This window comes from Chinchilla lanigera, unplaced genomic scaffold, assembly GCF_000276665.1.
Source record: "Chinchilla lanigera isolate Chin_1 unplaced genomic scaffold, ChiLan1.0 scaffold00031, whole genome shotgun sequence".
In the NCBI taxonomy this organism is placed as follows: domain Eukaryota; kingdom Metazoa; phylum Chordata; class Mammalia; order Rodentia; family Chinchillidae; genus Chinchilla; species Chinchilla lanigera.
Genome location: NW_004955432.1, coordinates 4,951,254 through 4,969,642, shown reverse-complemented (window position 1 = coordinate 4,969,642; position 18,389 = coordinate 4,951,254). Strand labels below are relative to the sequence as shown.

The 18,389-nt window shown below is 37.0% G+C and overlaps 1 protein-coding gene across 1 annotated transcript in view; it reads left to right on the top strand.

Annotated features, from left to right (window-relative positions):
* Abcb1 (ATP-binding cassette, sub-family B (MDR/TAP), member 1) overlaps positions 1 to 18,389 on the top strand; it is a 173,576-nt gene that overhangs the window by 115,707 nt on the left and 39,480 nt on the right. Inside the window, exons 8-18 of the mRNA XM_005387974.2 lie at positions 4,243 to 4,367; positions 8,847 to 9,018; positions 10,462 to 10,575; positions 10,731 to 10,841; positions 11,025 to 11,150; positions 11,246 to 11,449; positions 11,746 to 11,916; positions 14,425 to 14,586; positions 15,524 to 15,694; positions 16,287 to 16,433; positions 17,933 to 18,040. Coding sequence (XP_005388031.1) covers positions 4,243 to 4,367; positions 8,847 to 9,018; positions 10,462 to 10,575; positions 10,731 to 10,841; positions 11,025 to 11,150; positions 11,246 to 11,449; positions 11,746 to 11,916; positions 14,425 to 14,586; positions 15,524 to 15,694; positions 16,287 to 16,433; positions 17,933 to 18,040 — 1,611 coding nt within the window. The remainder of the gene's footprint in view (positions 1 to 4,242; positions 4,368 to 8,846; positions 9,019 to 10,461; positions 10,576 to 10,730; positions 10,842 to 11,024; positions 11,151 to 11,245; positions 11,450 to 11,745; positions 11,917 to 14,424; positions 14,587 to 15,523; positions 15,695 to 16,286; positions 16,434 to 17,932; positions 18,041 to 18,389) is intronic.

The window sequence follows — 18,389 nt, the reverse complement described above, 5'->3', positions numbered from 1 at the left end:
TATAGTGTTTTTTGTCTGACACAGCAGTAAAAAAAGATAAACTTTGTAAACACATTAAAAATAAAATAGCACACTTTTATATAATCCTTTGATCATGCAAGAAATCTCAAAGTAAATGTAATAACACATAGAGCAAGAACAGAAAGAAATCTATAGTATTAAATGTTCATATTAGAAATGAGAAAATGGCTCAATTCAGTACAGTCACCTAACAGCCTATCTCAGGAAACTAGAAAAAGAACAGTAAACAAAGACCACACAAATAAGGAAATTACAGAGGTAAGGGCAGAAAACAAATTGAAAACAGGAAAAGAGTGAAACAATGAAATAGAAAATAGATTTTTTAAAAAAAATGTATCAATAAATTTGACAAGCCTCTAGTGAAGTACATAAAAATAGAGACAGAAGACACAAGTAGCCAGTATCAGAATCAAATAGGGGTGTCACTAACCATTCAGATGTTAGATGATGGAATGCTATGAACAACTTTATTTTAGAAATTTGACATTTTATGGATCAACTCCTTAATAACCACAACATACCCAAACTCAGCTGAAATGAACTAGATGATCTGAATTGCCCCAAAACCATTAAGTAAATAAAAAATTCGGGGCTGGGGATTTAGCTCAGTGGCAAAAAGCGCCTGTCTGACAAGCGCAAGGTCGTGAGTTCGGTTCCTGGTACCGGAGAAAAACCAAAAAAACAAAAAACAAAACAAAAAAAAACCCAAAAATAAAAAATTCTTCAGCTGCTGCCCCTACCACTAATATTGTTCATAATGGTAAAAGACTGCCTTCCCCCTAAGCCTAGCAGTAACACAAGGATGCCACTCTGATCCACCTTTGTCTGAGCACCAGCATGCCTAGCTACTGCAATAAGGATGAATACAGGTGTACCGATTAGAAAGGAAGAGATAAAAACACACCTATTTATGGATTGCACAATTTTTGTAATAAAAATTCCCAAGGATTCTGCAAAATATCTGTAAGTAATAAATTCAGAAAGGTCACAGGGCACCAAATCGGTTGCATTTTTATACACAAGTAGTAAACACATGGAAACTGAAATAAAACTGAGTACTTTTTATAATCATTCCAAGTAAAATTTCGAAGGTCATAACCTCGTAAGAGTATAGAACCTGTGGAGTGAAGATTATTAATTGCTGATGAGAAAAAAATCAAAGAAGAGTAAAAAATGGTGAGAAACAGTGTATTCTTGGATTATAATAAATGACTCAACAGAGTACAAATGTCACTCTTTCCCAGCAGACCCATAGGTTTAGAGCAATTCCTTTAAAAATTCCAGTGAAGCTTTCTGTGGCGTGGATGAACAAGTGCATTCTAAAAATCTATGTGGAAAAACACAAGCCCTAGAATACCTAAAACAATCTTGAAAAAAGGAGTAGACTTAGAGGTAGAAGTCTACCTGATATTAAGGCTTACTGTATGTAGTAATGAAGACCATATGGTATTATTGGAAGAATAAACACAAAGATCAAAGAGGCAGATTAGAACCCAGAAATAGACCTGTGTAAATATGCCTAGCTGCTTTATGACAAATACGCAAAAGCACTTGAATGGAGGAAGGAAAGCTTTTCCAAGAATAGTGCTCCACGGACCACTCACAATAGCTAAATTATGGAATCAATTTATGTGCCCATCAACAAATACTATACATGGATAAAGAAAAATATGGTGTATATACAGAGTGGAGTATTACTCAGCTATAAAGAAGAATAAATTGGAGTAAGAATAATTGGAGTAAGTAAATTTGTAAGCAAATGGATAGATCTTGAGTCAAATAAATTAGACAGAAAGGGATAAATATTGCATCATTTCTCTAGTATGAGAGACTCATAAGTAATTTAGAATGCAAAATAAAAGAGGTGGTAGGAATGTGGAGATGGGAAGGGGACCTAGGGAAAAGGGAGAAGGAGGGGAAGGCCCAAGAGGGATTTAAAATGACCAAGATGTGATATTTATATGTATCAGTTCCCTAAGATAAAGGTACTTATTGGATATCACAAGCATATACTAAAAACAAACAGAAAACCAAAACCAAAAATAGTGCTAGAGTAACTGGACAGCCGCAGGCCAAAACATAAATAAATAAGTGACCTCAACCCAAACTTCACACATTATATAAAAATTAATTTATAAAATGGATCACAGAGTGCAGTGTAAAACTTAAGCTATAAAACTTTAAGAAAATTATTATTTTCTTATTCCCTTTATTGATTTGATCAATCTTTTATTCTTACATCTGGTAATCCGAGCAACTTTGTTGAAGATAACAATATGTAATATAACAACCACTGTTAATCCCTATCATTTGGTTTAAAACACTGTATGATTTTTAATGTCCTTGCATTGTTTTGTTTGTATTTTGCTATTGTTATTTTTTTGTACTATTATCTTTAAAATAGGGGCTGGGGATTTAGCTCAGTGGCACAGCGCCTGCCTGGCAAGTGCAAGGTCGTCAGTTTGATTTCCGGTACCAGACAAAAAACAAAAAAACAAAAAACCAGAAAAAAGAAAAACCTTAAAATAAAACAAAAATAAATAAAATATGTAAAAAAAAACCCTTTAAGACAGAAATAAGAGGGGAAAAAGATCTTTGAAGTCTAGGCCGTGGGGGAGTTCTTAGATTTGTAACCAAAAGCATACTCTTTATTAGGAAAAAATAATAAATCATACTTTATCAAAATGAAGCTTGTACTTTGTGAAAGTCCATGCAAGGAGAATGAAAGAACAAGTTACATACTAGGAAAGAGGCATCTGGCAAAGAACTCCTAGACTCTCTAACGGATTCTCAAGAATCAGTAGTGAAAAAACCAGGCAGTCCCTTCAAAAGGCAGAAGGCACGAACAGGCACCTCAGAAAAGAGGGTACAGAGATGGCAGGTACACTCACAGAAAACTGTTAAGCATTATCAGCCATCAGTAAAATGCAAATCGAACCAGAATAAGGTATCACTGCACAGCTACCAGGATGGCTAAAAAGTGGTACATGTTCATACGCCTTCACCCACCCATTCTTGCATGTATCATGGTTCCTTTTACTTCCGCACACAGGAAAGGGTGAAACGCACTGTTAAAAGTCTGAGGGGCTGGGGATTTAGCTCAGTGGCAAAGCGCTTGCCTGGCAAGCACAAGGTCGTGAGTTCGATTCCTGGTACCGGAAGAAAAAGACAAAAAAAAAAAAAGTCACTCTGATCATTTTATACCAGGAAATAATATACTGTTATTGATTAGATGACTAAGGCTACAAATATCAGCCTTAGCTGTTGGAAGAATACAGTATGGTTTAATCAGAATTGTATTATACACTGTTTGTGTGTCATACTTACTTATATGGCTGACCTCTCCAGCATTTCTTGTACAGGCAGAAATCTCAGTGCTTTGCCTGTACCATTGGTCCAACTTTCACAACTGTTCACATATCCGTGGCTGTAGAGAGAGAGAGAGAGAGATTGGCTCCAGTGGTTGTTAACTCAGGCTTTGAAGCCACAGTATCTAGGCTTGGATTCTGGATAGTCCACTTACTAACAAATTGCTTCATGCTCGTTTCTATTTCCTCATGTCTAAGTGGGAAAATTAATACCTAGTCACTGTTCAGTTAAGAGGAATAAGCAAAATCTTTTGTCTGTAGAAGAAATGCTCAGGAGCCCAAGAGAAGAAGCAGAGAGAACCCAGGGAACAAAGACTTGTCTTGGTGCCTGCCTGTGTTCATTTTTCTAGGAGCACCAGCAGAGGAAACTGCTGCCCTGGCCTACGAAGGCTTCTCGAGCCAGGGGTCCCCTGCACGCCTCTATCCTTCCACTTTCCCGCTTCTAAACCACAGTATCATTAACAATGAGTGTGTTCAGTGCCCACCATATTTCGTTGGTACATGTATCCTGTATTCTGTGCTTGCTTATGATTATAGTATAGTACAGATTTCACATGTCAGCGTTCCAGTTACATTTATGTAGATAACGATCCACGAGGTTTTTGTGGAAAATGTCTGGGATTAATCTAACTTATTATATACTATCTTAGACTAAAACAATGTGAAGAGTTTACAGAGTGAATACATGCTAAAATATAGAACATCATGACCACCCTACAACTCAAAAGATTGTTTTCTTCACATGCATCGATATACCAGCAGCATTTGCATGTCTGTGTATTTTTACTTTGCAAAACATAACTTGTTAAAAATTTTTAAATCACTTGAAGTTGCAATTTTAATATTTTAACAGATATTGTCTTCATTTACTGATAAAGAGCTCTTGGCATATGCCAAAGCTGGAGCCGTGGCTGAAGAAGTCTTAGCAGCCATTAGAACTGTGATTGCATTTGGAGGGCAAAACAAAGAACTTGAAAGGTTTGAGTTTCTTTTTTTATTTTCTTTTCTCCTTCTTTGTTTCTTTTCTTTTTTTTTTTTTTTTAAGACAGGTTTTGTTTTGTTTTGTTTTATTTTTTTGCTAGTATACAGGATATATGTAGTGAAGGCTGGCCTGGAACTCGGAGAGATCCTCCAGCCTCAGCCACCCAAGTGCTGGGCTTGCAGGCGAGCGCCACCATGCCTGACTCTGAGTTTCTTATTTAAATTGATAGATATACTAAATTCTGTGTCAGCTCCTATGCCCTGGGGACAATTTTAATTAGAAGAAATTTTTTCCTGTATAAATATGCTCTCTTAAATAACAATGGATATATTACAGCATTAGTAATGGAAAATTTGCAATTCTAGTCCTACTGTTCTTATAATACTTTTCTACTAATTCAAAGAATTTTCTAGAATTTTCCAGTGTTGTCTAGATAGGCAGTGACAAAATTAATTTATAAATAATTTCCTTTGACTAAAATATATATGTCTGATTATTATTGTTTTTGGCCTTTTGAGCTAATTTGTGGTTCTCTAATAGAGAGTGATTTTTTTCTGTAAGGTCTGTGGAACATTTTAATCTGTGGACCATTTCCCTTTCTGCCTAGGTTCCTACCTAGATGAAGTACATTCTGTGAGATGGTAAAAATAGACCTGAAAAACACACTGTAAGAAAGAACTGAAGATCTTTCTTACGATGTGTTGCTTAGCGTTATTCTTGTGACTTACCTTTTATCAGCTATCCGAGTATAAAGGTTAAAATTTTGAAATTTGTAAGTCTGCAGATCTGTTGACTTCTGAGTAGTAACATTTAATGCACATGTAGGAAAACTGTTTTGTTTAGGGCATTTACAACACAAATTGTGTTGTAAACCATAAGGAGAATGTTTATACACCAGAATATGACTTACATTACCTAGGACAAGATGAGAGCTTGTGCGGTTAGGAGCAGGATAGGTGGCCTGTTGCTCTCCAGTTCTGACAATGTTTTCTTTCTTCACCTTACTGTGCTTAAACCAATAGTCATGGTAGCATTTTTTTTTTTTTTAACAGCGTACCTATGTGTTTGGAGTTCTCTTTTGTTCATACAGAGAATTCACAATAGCTAAGATCCATAGTTTAAAGGAAGGCAGGATCTACATTCCGTGATGATTTTTGCCAAGGGTTTTGTTTTTGCTTTAAAGTGTCTGACTAATAAAATGGCCAGTATTGCTTAATCACCGGCCCAGCATCTTGTGAAATAATAGGAGGAGGGGAAGGGTACAGACAACTACAAATAAACAAGCATCTAATATACCAGTTGGAAGAAATATTCTTTAGATAAATACAGCCCTGTGAGTCCAAAGGAGTATTGTTTGTCTCCTCCTTTCTGTACCCTTTATTTTCATTTTTTATTGCATCTAAATGATTTTCTTCCCCATTGCTCCTTCCTTCTGTGCAAATGTTTCTTCTTGCCACATAGGATGACATTGTATCAGTCAAATGGTTTCCACTGTCTTGATAAGCAAGACCTGAAATACAGGAGGTGATGGCATATGAGTCAGAGGCATTAAAATTCCTTGGTGTAATCATGTATAATCTATGCCAAGTGGTACCTTTTATTTCAGCTCCACTACTAAAATGGAACACACATACACACCCTAATGAAACGTGTTTCTTAAAATTAATTCTTTATTCAAATATTTTGCTGGCAGGGCAGGATTTACATATTTTAGTGATATAAAGTTATGCTTAAATTTGGTCTTCAGTGGACAGGATTGTCATATATTTCATTGGGCATGCTTCTGTAACTGGTACAGTAGCTAGTTTTAAGAAGTAGTCGGGAAGGCCAGAAGGAATGTGTGCTCCTATCTGGCCAGGGCTTGCTACTGTGCATACAAATGGAAGAACTTTCCAACAAAAACTGATACATATTTGCAATCATATACTCATGCATTTAATTGATTAAAGACACCAAAATGTGATTTCTCTGTAGAATTAAGTTCTTCCCTTTTAACAATTAAAAGCTGTCTTTTGCAAGGCAACGTTGTACATTCTTCAGGGAGATCTGATAAATAGAATAATAACAGATTTAAGGCTCAGTTATTCTGTCCTTTTTCTAATCATTTCACCTTGGTTCTGTATTTTCAAAGTTATCCTTTCTCCTTAACTCTAGGCTGTATTTGCTTATATCTACGTTTCTCTTTTTGAGCGGAATAATCTCCTGTATTCCTTTCAAGTGAGGGTAAGGTTGCATACACCATTTCTTTTATCTTTAACATAGAAATAGTTCACCCTTCATATATATAAAAGTACAGTAAAACTTTGGTTTGTGAGCATAATTCATTCCAGGAATATGCTTGTAATCCAAAGCTCTTGTATATCAAAATGAATTTCCCCATAAGAAATAGTAGAAACTCAGATGATAGGTTCTACAACCCCAAAAAATTCATATAAAAATGATTATGAACTCAGTGTAATACAGAATAATAAAGAAAATATAAAATACAAAGAAAAATAGATAGGGAGACAAGAGAGAGGAGGGTTATTGCGTAGGACCACTTTCACTATCTCTAATGGAAGCACTGCTGTCTATTGGCTCAGTGAAATTCTTTTCTTTTTGTGCAACTTTAACAATAAACCTACCCACTGACACTTACTTTTGGCTCCTTTTGAGGATTTTGGGGAAATGTGATATTGGATTGTCATTAAACAGATTCATACCTCACACTGCTACAGCCTTATTTGGGTGCTGATTTTCTAATAAATTTTGCATTGTTTTCCACATTTTACACAGCTGCCTAATCTCATTTGAAGTGAGTAATTTCTCTGCCTTTTTCTCCTACTCTGCGGATGAGATCTTCTTCTCCATAACCTCTTGCCGTTGGGAGAGAATTACCCATAATCTCAGGAGAGGGGATCATGGCTCAGTTGTAATCATGTACTATTTGGCATCATGTACTATTTCTGTTGCAAGATATCACTAATTATTTATTAGAAAAGTTCGCTCATCTTGCGGAACACTCATGGAACACGTTACTTGCAATCCACGGTTTCACTGTACTTAAATTATCACTTGAGAAATAACTCATAAGAACTGGAGAAAAAAATGCATCAATAGACTACAGTACTGGGTTTTGGTTTTTCTGTTTGCTTCCTTGTTTTCACTCCCATTTATAGAATTCATTATATTAGTTCCAAGCAGTCTTAATGGATGGTTCTCCAAGACTTTTGTACTGTCAGCCAGTTATAGGGCTGTGCACGTACTGACAGTTTAGTTTTCTGAAATCCTGCAGCCAGAAAGCCTTGGGTGACCCAAGCCACGTGCAAGAGCCATTTGTTCTAGCTTCTAGCAGCCAGGAATGTCAAAAATGCAAGAAAGGATATCTAGGCAACATGGAGAAAAGATAAAAGAAGGGGACATGGATGAATAATGATAGACTACCCTATTTTTATTAAATATATTTAAAAATTATTTTTGTAGATTAGTGACTTTTAAGATATATATGTAATTAAGATACATTATAACTTATTTCAATACACAAATATTACATAGCAATTCAAACCTGTCAGAATGCTTTCACACATATAATCCCAGAGTTGGTCTTTACAACAGTCCTAGAGGGGCTGGGGATTCAGCTCAGTGGCAAAAGCGCCTGCCTGGCAAGCGCAAGGTCGTGAGTTCAGTTCCCGGTACCGGAGAAAAACCAAACCAAAACAAAACAAAAAAAACAACAGTCCTAGAGAGAGAAGCAGGACAAAGATCAGACTCCAAACTACTTTAAGGTTCAGAAATTTAAATTCCTTTCTTCTGCATAGTTCTTTCTAGCATTATATCTCCATTATGTTAATTAATGACAGAAGCATGTAGATTTTGAAGAGAAGTTTTCTTTCCTGTAGGTTCTAGCTTGTCTTTTTTTTTTTTTCCAGTGCCGGGAATTGAACTCATGACCTTGCACTTGCTAGGCAGGCGCTGTGCCGCTGAGCTAGATCCCCAGCCCCCTATCTTGTCTTATGTATGAAAAATACATGTTCTGAAAGTTTGTGAAATAATTGCTTTACTTACTTTGCTTTTGCTGAGGCCAAAGTAAGAGCTTTCAGATTTCCCCACAAATAACCTACTCTCTGTAAGCCTTAGTTTTTCCTTTTGTTTTATTTTATTTTATCTTCTTGAGACAGGGTCTCACTATGCAGCTCAGGCTGGTTCTTGAACTCACTTTGTAGCCCAGACTGTCCTCGAACTTGCAACCATCCTCTTGCCTCAGCCTCCCGAGTGCTGGGATTACAGGCGTGTAACCACCATGCTCGGCACAGTTTTTTCTTTTAGAAGAGGGGAAGAAGTAGTAGTAACTTCATAGGGTCAGTGTATGGGCAAAAAGAGAAAATAAATGCCTACACAGGGCTGGGCACATTGTAACTTCAATACCATCATGCTACATTGACGTATTTTTCCTAAAATGTGTAAGTATATGTGATGATTTTCATTCTTTCTGCCAGGTACAATAAAAATTTAGAAGAAGCTAAAAGAATTGGAATAAAGAAAGCTATCACAGCCAACATTTCTATTGGTGCTGCTTTCCTGTTGATCTATGCATCCTATGCCCTGGCATTTTGGTATGGGACCAGCTTGGTTCTGTCACGTGAATATTCTATTGGACAAGTGCTCACTGTAAGTTATATGTGAGTTATAGAAAGAAATGAATCGACAGTAAAAATGACAATGAAATCGGATGCTATTGGCTTGGCTTTAGAAGAACATATTTCGAAAAATGATTGAATGGTACAGAGACATGCAAGATAGCACAGCCCTGTAATTTCATCTATTTGGGAGGCTGAGGATTGCCAAATTTGAGGCCATCCTGAGCAATGTAGCAAGACTGTGTCTCAAAAATAATATACAAAGGGTTAGGCATATGGCTCAGTATTACAGTATAACTTAGCATGCCTGAAGCCGTGGGTTCAAACCCAAGGTCCACAGAAGATAAAACAGAAAAAGAAAGAGAGTGGAAAGGTGGTTCAAATTCCAGCTCTGCACTTACTAGCTGTGTTATTTGGGGCAGTCACCTGTATCCTGCAGGCCTGGTACCTCTTCTGTCAAACTAATGTGTGAAGAAGAGTGTGCCCTCACTTTTAGATTGCTGTGGAGTATGACATACTGAATATAGAATCACTTAGCAAAATTCCTTTTGTGTAAACTTTTGGGCAATGTAATTCCTCGATGATTTAGGAAAAAATTAATAATGGCATTAATTTCCTTTAACTTCTAATAGAAATAGAGACAAGTCTTTATGTTCCATTTTGCCTTCCCAGTGATCTAAATAAAAATTCTAAGCCTTGAAGAAATACAAAAATATTCTATTGTAATATCATGATCACTTAGCATGTACATCATTGTAAATGTTTCACTGAGCAAGTAAGAACAATTGTGCATTCTTCATATACTAGGTAAAAAGGAACTTTTTTTATTTAAAAAAAAAAAGAAATAAAAAACACATAAACATATAAACATAAGAACAAAATTCCAGAATATGATAGGAGGGAAACAATGTACATTGTTATCTTTGAATTAGTTACTCAGAGTACATGATATCAGCATTTAACTGTCCAGACCATATTAGCACAAACCTATCTTTTCAGTGGACTGAGAGAAATTAGCAGCATACATATCTTAACTGTTTTTATATGTACATGTATATATATATTTTTCTGCTTTTCCCTTTTTTCCCATTCCCCTAAACCAGTTTCTCTTTCCTTCTGAAGAAAAAAGAATTTAAACATTAAAATTTTTTTACATTTAAAAATTTATATCATTCTTAGTTGACAAATTATAATTGTATTACTCTTATGGAGTATAATGTAATTTTTAGTTTATGTATATGGTGTACAGTGATTAACCAAGCTAGTTAACACCTATCACCTTACTTAATATTTTTTGAGATGGTACATTTAAAATTTACTTGCCTCGTTATAAACTTTTAAAATATTTTTAATAGTCAGTATTCTTACATTGCCTTGCCATTTTAAAACTGAGTTAGTTATGGTGGAAGAAAGGAATATGGAAAATATATAGTAAACACCAAGTAACTCAATGGTTTTCCTTCACATTCCTCAGGTCTTCTTTTCTGTATTAATTGGAGCTTTTAGTGTTGGACAGGCATCTCCAAATATTGAAGCGTTTGCAAATGCAAGAGGAGCAGCTTATGAAATCTTCAAGATAATTGATAATGTAAGTCTGAGCTGCCTTATCTCCATTTAAGAACAGATTTTCTGTTAAAAGCCAATTTTGTTATTGTTTTATCTTGCTCTCCATAAAAGTCTCACTAACAGGTAGTTACTGTAACCTTTTAACTTCTTGATCTTCTAAACTGTGATTTTGTGCAGGAGCCACAGATTGACAGCTTCTCAACAAACGGCCACAAACCAGACAATATTAAGGGAAATTTGGAATTCAGAAATATTCACTTCAGTTACCCGTCTCGCAAAGAAGTCAAGGTATGATGATAACTGATTAGTCAGTGATTTAATGATATGTTCAGTGAAAATTCTCTGACACTAAGAGATCGTAAGAAAAGAAAAGTGCCTGTGTGTTGCAGCCTAGTATTGAACTGAACTGTGAATTCCCACACCCCGTATCCATATGTGTGAGTTGCCTGAGTTTCTCACTTGCCTTGGTAGATCCTGAAGGGCCTCAACCTGAAGGTGCAGAGCGGGCAGACCGTGGCGCTGGTTGGCAACAGCGGCTGTGGGAAGAGCACGACGGTGCAGCTGTTGCAGAGGCTGTACGACCCCACCGAGGGCACGGTGAGCCCGCGCGGCCCTCAGCAGTTCCCGTAGATCTTTCTCGCGCTGTGCTGTCCACTACAAATGTATGGAAACCTCACTCGCTTTTATTTCAGGTCACTATTGACGGACAGGACATCAGGAGCATAAATGTGAGGTATCTGCGGGAAATTATCGGCGTGGTGAGTCAGGAGCCTGTGCTGTTCGCCACCACAATAGCTGAAAACATTCGCTATGGTCGAGAAGATGTCACCATGGATGAGATTGAGAAAGCTGTCAGGGAAGCCAACGCCTACAATTTCATCATGAAGCTGCCTCATGTAAGTGGTTCATTCAAGAGATGCAAAACATAGAACCCTGGTCCAATGGAGTCTGTATAAAATTAGGATGGAGGAGCATCCTAAGGATGGGAATCAAGATTACTTCGTATGTGGCAGTATCAATTAGCAGTAGATATATAGTTTTAAAAATTGGAGTTATGTGTTGCTAGTTTTAAAGAGTTGGATTGCATTACCTGTGAAGCTTGGGTGACTTACGTGATTACTTCCCAGCGTAAAATGTGATGTGAAATAGCTTGTGCCTTTTCTAAACCGTTTGGTAACTTTTTCTATTGCAGAAGTTTGACACCCTGGTTGGAGAGAGAGGGGCTCAGCTGAGCGGTGGACAGAAGCAGAGAATCGCCATTGCGCGTGCCCTGGTTCGCAACCCCAAGATCCTGCTGCTGGATGAGGCCACATCGGCCCTGGACACGGAGAGTGAGGCGGTGGTTCAGGTGGCCCTGGACAAGGTCTGTGTGCGCCTCTCACACCAGCTGGTTTAAGCGCAATGACTTTCTTTTGCTAATTCTATTTGTTCTGATTTATTTCTTTATTTCTGATTTTTTTTCCACCGTGGTGATTCCTTCACTTATTCAAAGCATCAGGCCTCCAGTACTTTTTCTGTCTGCTTGCTTTTTCATTTTCTATCTTTCTCTGATTTTTTTACATGACAATGAATATATTTTTCATATAAAAACATCTGTAAATCTTTTAAATTAAACAACGAGAAATGTAGACTCAAAAGAAAATTGGTCTTGATTGTGATCTTGAAAGCTTTGCTACAGGGCTAACTTTGATTTTTTGTGTTTTGAGAGTTTATAATACTGTTAATGATGAAAATACACTCTGAAGATTCACATTTAATTTACAGGATTGTGACTGTCACTTTAAGACAATGGAAAAATTTTTGGCTTAAAGAGTTTTTTTTTTTTTTTTTTTTGGTTTTTTGGTTTTTCTCCGGTACCGGGAACCGAACTCACGACCTTGCGCTTGCAAGGCAGGCGCTTTGCTGCTGAGCTAAATCCCCAGCCCCTGGAAAAATTTTTGTATCCCCAAGATAGAGGCAGAAAGTCTATGGTATGGTCCACCTACTTCAGGGGTGAAATGTCATTGATTATCAACAAAGGTTAACATTTGTCTTAGTTATTTTCTGATTGCTGGGACAAAATACCTGACACCCCCAAGTTAAAGGAGGAAATGTTTATTTTAGCTCACAATTTCTAGAGGTTTCAGTCCAGAGTTGGCTGCTCCAAAGCAGATAATGTGGTAGAGAGGAAATATTCCACAGCATGGCAGGCAGGAAGAGGTCAACATTCCTTCTTTTATCACATACAGACTACAAGCCTATTGTGTGTTGCCAATCACACCCAGGGCGGGTCTTCTGTCCTCAGTAAATCCATTCACCCACACCCAGAACTATGCTCAGTAAGCTGATCCAATATCATGCACCATTAAACCAGTGTCGCACACCCATGATCCAGCCACTTTTCAGAGCCACACCTGTAAGTGCATGAGGTATTGGGGGGGACATCTAGATATAAACCGTAACAACCTTTGAGCCATACTTGAGTCCATGAATGATTTATTCACCATATACAATCTGAGCGTGCTCTTTCTGTGTAGGTAGACACTGTTTACTTGACCTTCGCAGTATAATAACACAGGCCACTTCTGTGAGTACCAGGAATGCACAGACCTTGGAACAAAAGGTGCTTTGGGTAGACCTGTCACGAAGTTTCAAAGCCAAACCCACAGTCATTATAATTCTCCTTTCTCTAATAATAAAATGTTTTATGTTCCTTTAAACGTCCTCTCAGTGTGCTTAGCAGATTATTGAGGGAGCAGAAAGCAGTTTGCTAAACATTCTGTGAATCAAACTAGAAGCAGATACATATATGACTGCTTTCCCGCCTTAGTGTGTCTGTGATTTCACATCTGTGTTTTCCTGTCTTTATCTTTGTTTTCATGTTACTCCAAAATGGAACCATGTATTAAATTACAAATAAAAACAGTTTTTCAAGATTTTATTGAAAATATTTTTCTTTAAAATATAAATTTTGGCATTTAATGTCACACGCACCTGTTTTCTCAACAGAGGCAATGAATTGGTGCATTGTTTTCTCTTTCTAGTTAGCACACACCCTCACACATTTTTCTTTCCTTTTTGGGATTTTAAAATTTTTTTTGTCTTGTTTGTGATATCTTTCTGTACGTGTTTATTTTAAATTTTATTGCTTGTCACTGGAGACAAATACAGAGTGACAATAATCTCAAGCATTGGGAAGTCACAAAGGTTAAAGAAATTTTAGATAAGTGCCGATTATTTGCCTTTGTTCTGTGATAAATTAAAAATGAAACTGGGCATTTAAAAACATTACAGAGCACTTGCTTTTAACTAGAAGCTAGTATCATTTATTAAGCACTTTCTCTAAGTACAGTGCTAAGTTCTTTGTGTGCCTTATATTTTTAGTAGTGAGAGCTACTGTAAGAAGTAAGCCCTGATATCCCCACTTGACATAGTAATAAACTGAGCCTCACACAAGTTAAAAGACTTGGATAAAATGCTGGGATTTATAAATGGCAGAAGAAGAATTTTAATTCAGGTTGATATGACGATAAAGCCTGGCATTTGCAGTCTTGTATTTACCTTCTGTCTTGATCATGCGGGTGAGATAGTAGTATGTTATGATTCATAAGCCTGGTTGGTTAGAGCCTGGGGTATAGGATTTTGTTACTTTTGATAAAAGCTTGATTATTACAGCAAATACTGTATAGACTGATGGATGTTAAGTAAAATACTTAGTGACATACATAACATTTGAAAACATATCGATTGACGGTACATTTACTGAGGTCAGAGGCTGTCTTCTATAGCTTTTCTAGTTTACAGTATCTGAAGCAGTGGTAAATGTACATAAGATGCAGTTTTTTGTGTGTAATTGTAATTGTACTCAAAAGCCAAATTGTTGTCTCATTAGGCCCGAGAAGGCCGGACTACCATTGTGATAGCTCATCGCCTGTCCACAGTTCGCAACGCTGATGTCATCGCTGGCTTTGAGGACGGAGTCATTGTGGAGAGAGGGAATCACCATGAACTCATGAAAGAGAAAGGCGTTTACTACAAACTTGTCACAATGCAGGTCTAGTAACTAGAATTTTATAAAATTGTCTTAGTCATAAACTGATATTGGTGTGTTTTGTGCTAAAAGTAAGTGTTACTTGGGCCGGGGATATAGCTCAGTGGCATAAGTGCCTGCTTGGCAAGCGCAAAGTCGTGAGTTTGATCGCCGGTACTGCAAAAAAAAAAAAAAAAAAAAAAAAGTGAGTGTTACTTGATCTGATTATCTTGAAAAGTAGGAAAAATACTGAAGGGAGTCAACAAAAGACAAATTTTTTTCTTAAAAGGTGAGAATGTAAGAAGTATAAATAAAAGTGTAATAGGTTTAAAGATAAGTCCTCCAGTGTAAGAGCCACTAGCCAGAAGTGGCTACTGATCATTTAAATGGTGGTTGAACCGAACTGAAACGTTGTAAGTAGAAAACACAAGCAAGATTCTGAAGGCTCATTGCGAAGGATGCAAACTTTCTCAGTTATTTTAACCAGAGGCTGCGTGTGGAAATGAAAATATCAGTTATCAGTAATATCGTGGATATATTAGGTTAAGTAAAATATATAGGTTAAGTAAAATAGATACATAAAATTGGTTTTACTTCTTTTTTCACATTTTTAATGTGACTCCATGACAAATATGACTCACATTTTGGCTTGACTCGTATTTTTTGTTGTCTGCTGTGGTTCATAGCAAACTTGATGGAGTCAAATACCACAGAAGGGAGTAAATAAATATAAAATGTGTGGAAGAGATATCATGTTATTTTAGTATACTCAGTGGAAATCCTTCTTATTCAGTCATTTGCATTTTCAAGTACTGTACATCGTACCAAAAGAAAATAGCGGTTTAATGCCATCCTTTCTTGTTACCACTTAAATGATCATTTCCTTACTATCTGATGTTTAATGATTAATTTTCATTAGTTAACTAGTAACCAGCTTATGTATATTTCCTGTTTATTTTAGACAGGAGGAAATGAAATTGAACTAGGAAATGAAATTTTTGACTCCAAAAGTGAAATTGATGCATTGGTATCTTCAAAAGATTCACGATCCAGTATAATAAGAAGATCAACTCGCAGGAGTATGCGTGGATCACAAGGCGAAGACAGCAAGCTTAACATGAAAGAGGAGCTGGTAAGAACTCCAGAGTTTTATGTCCCTGTGTCCTCCCTCGTGGCTCTTCTAGTTGTGTGGGCTTACATTGTTGTAGGAGAGGGAGCGAGAAATGATTTTTTTTTTTTTTTTTTTTGTTTTTTCTCCGGTACCGGGAACCGAACTCATGACCTTGCGCATGCCAGGCAGGCGCTTTTGCCGCTGAGCTAAATCCCCAGCCCCCCAGAAATGATTTTTCAGAATCTTCTGCCCTCCAGAGTGATTCATAATCCAAAATGTCAGTGGTTTATAGTCAGTTAAATTTGAGTTTAAGAAATCAGGCAAAGATTTTTTGAATTCAAATTTAAAATTTCTATTGTTTACCAGTACTTGTGAATATTCTTGTCATCTTCTGAAAGCCAGGCCAGGAATTAAAACTTTATTGAAATGTCATTTCTGAAAACTCATAAGGGTACTGTAACAATCTGTCTATACTTTCTCTGAAGGGGAAACCCCAATAAGAATGCAATACTTTTATTTTTTTTAAATTTGTGTATGTGGTAGAGCTATACATCATAAAATCAATTATTAATTTTTTAAAAACAGCCGTGTTGTAATGTTTTATGTTTTCTAGGGTGAAAGTGTACCTCCGGTTTCCTTTTGGAGGATTCTAAAGCTGAATTTAACAGAATGGCCTTATTTTGTGGTGGGTGTGTTTTGCGCCATTATAAATGGAGGCCTACAACCAGCATTTGCAGTGATATTTTCAAGGATTATCGGGGTAACTGTCTATATCTATTCTGCTTTGTATTTGCTTATGAGTCCTGATGGAGGACTGATTAGACTGTCTGTATTTGTACTCATACATGACCCTTCATGTAAAACCATAAGAATAGAAGTCTAGTTTGTGAGAGGAAAGCCAACTTTAGACAACCTTCTTTGTCCTGGTTTTTATAACATACACACTTAAATGGAATGCTACACCTGGTATTGCCCTGGCAAATGTGTATGTTACAAAAAGCTCATTCTCAAGCCAGTCCGACAAACACATGAGGGGGCCCATTTGAGCATTAATGAGATGAGAGGTCAAGGTTTGTGCTTGGAGCTGAGTGTTGGTAGGAATGGGAAACCCGGTGTCCGTTTTGTGCCAGATATTTTTTATATATTGAGAAAATACCAAGGCCCAAAATGTCTGATCCCATGGAGCAGGTGCTCTAGGGCAGGGAGCAGTAGACTTTTCCTCCCAAGGGTAAGAGAGCAAATACTTTATTTTTTCAGGCCATGTGGTTTTTGTTGTAAATATTGACCGGATGTTGATGATCCAGGGTTGGATCTGGATCCCCCAGGTAGTGGGTCGGTGTGTCTGCCCCTTTGTAAATAGTGAACTTTGTGCCAGATTATGTGTGATCCCTTGCTGGCTGTGTTATCTTGTGGAAGTTAACGCATCACTCTGTGCTGCAGTTTCGCTCTGTGAAGTGGAACGTCCAGACATGGCTGTGAGGATAAAAAGAACAGTATCCATGAATTTGTTTAGACTAATGCCTGGCACAGAGTAAGGATACAGTGATCTGTGGCTGTTATTTATTTATTTATTTTTTTAAATGACTGGTCCAGAAAAATTAATTTCTTCTAAAATCCTTTTTTAAAACAAAGTATGAAGTTAGGGTTGGACTAAGATTACACCTTTCTTATAAGACTGGTCTTAGCTCTCTGAAAGGAGATATGGGCTGTTCACAGTTTTCCTAGAACCCAAGACATTTTGTAGCCCCATCTTTTAGAAAGGCTCCCATGAAAGGCACTAGGTCAGCTGGCCATTGTTCCCACTTGGCTCTCTAACTGGCCATCGTACAAGGAAGGCTGGCTCAGGATCTTTCTTTCTGAAAAGCCTGGGATGAGTGAATGAGCTCCTCTTTGTGTTTGTCAGATTTTCTCCAGAAACCGTGAAATATTTTAAAATATCCCCAGTGAATTGACGTGCAATACAGTTCTCACCAAGGGAAGAGAAACATGTTTGTCTTCTACTTCACACACTAGGGTGGCGTTCAGTACTGGAGTTTACTTGAGCAGGAGAAGCCTGGGGTCAATGTGTGAAAGCCAGTCCCTCTCTTGGTCTCTAAGGAAGGTAGAATATAGGCGGATACCGTGGAGGCTGGTATTAGGGAGGCTCATTTTCATTTCCAGTATACTAAGGCTCTCCCCACCCCAAAACCATGCCAGAGAGGAAGTGGGTCACAGGCAGTGTTATTAAACGAACAACTCTTTTAACTATTTCCTTCATAGGTTTTTACAAGAAACGATGATGATGAAACGAAAAGGCAGAACAGTAACCTGTTTGCACTATTGTTTCTAGTCCTTGGAATTATCTCTTTCATTACATTTTTCCTTCAGGTAAATGTCTGCATTTTTACTTTACTCATTTTGGGGGAATTTGTAAACATCTATATAATTTCCCTTTTAGTTGAGTCTACCCTCCCCTCAACTTGGCTATTAGTTGGATATTTTTTCTTCTCAGAGTTCTTTTCTTTCTTTCTTTCTTTTTTTTTTTTTTTTAACCCTTATTTTAAAGAGAACAAAAAAGGAAAAAAAAAATAACAAAATTTCCAAGAAAGATGATAGGAAATTAACAATGGCTGTTATATTGCATATTGTTATCTTCAAAGTAGTTGTTCAGATTACTGGATCTAGGCATGCAAAATTGATGAAACAATTAAGCATTAACTGTTCCTTTCAATAAACC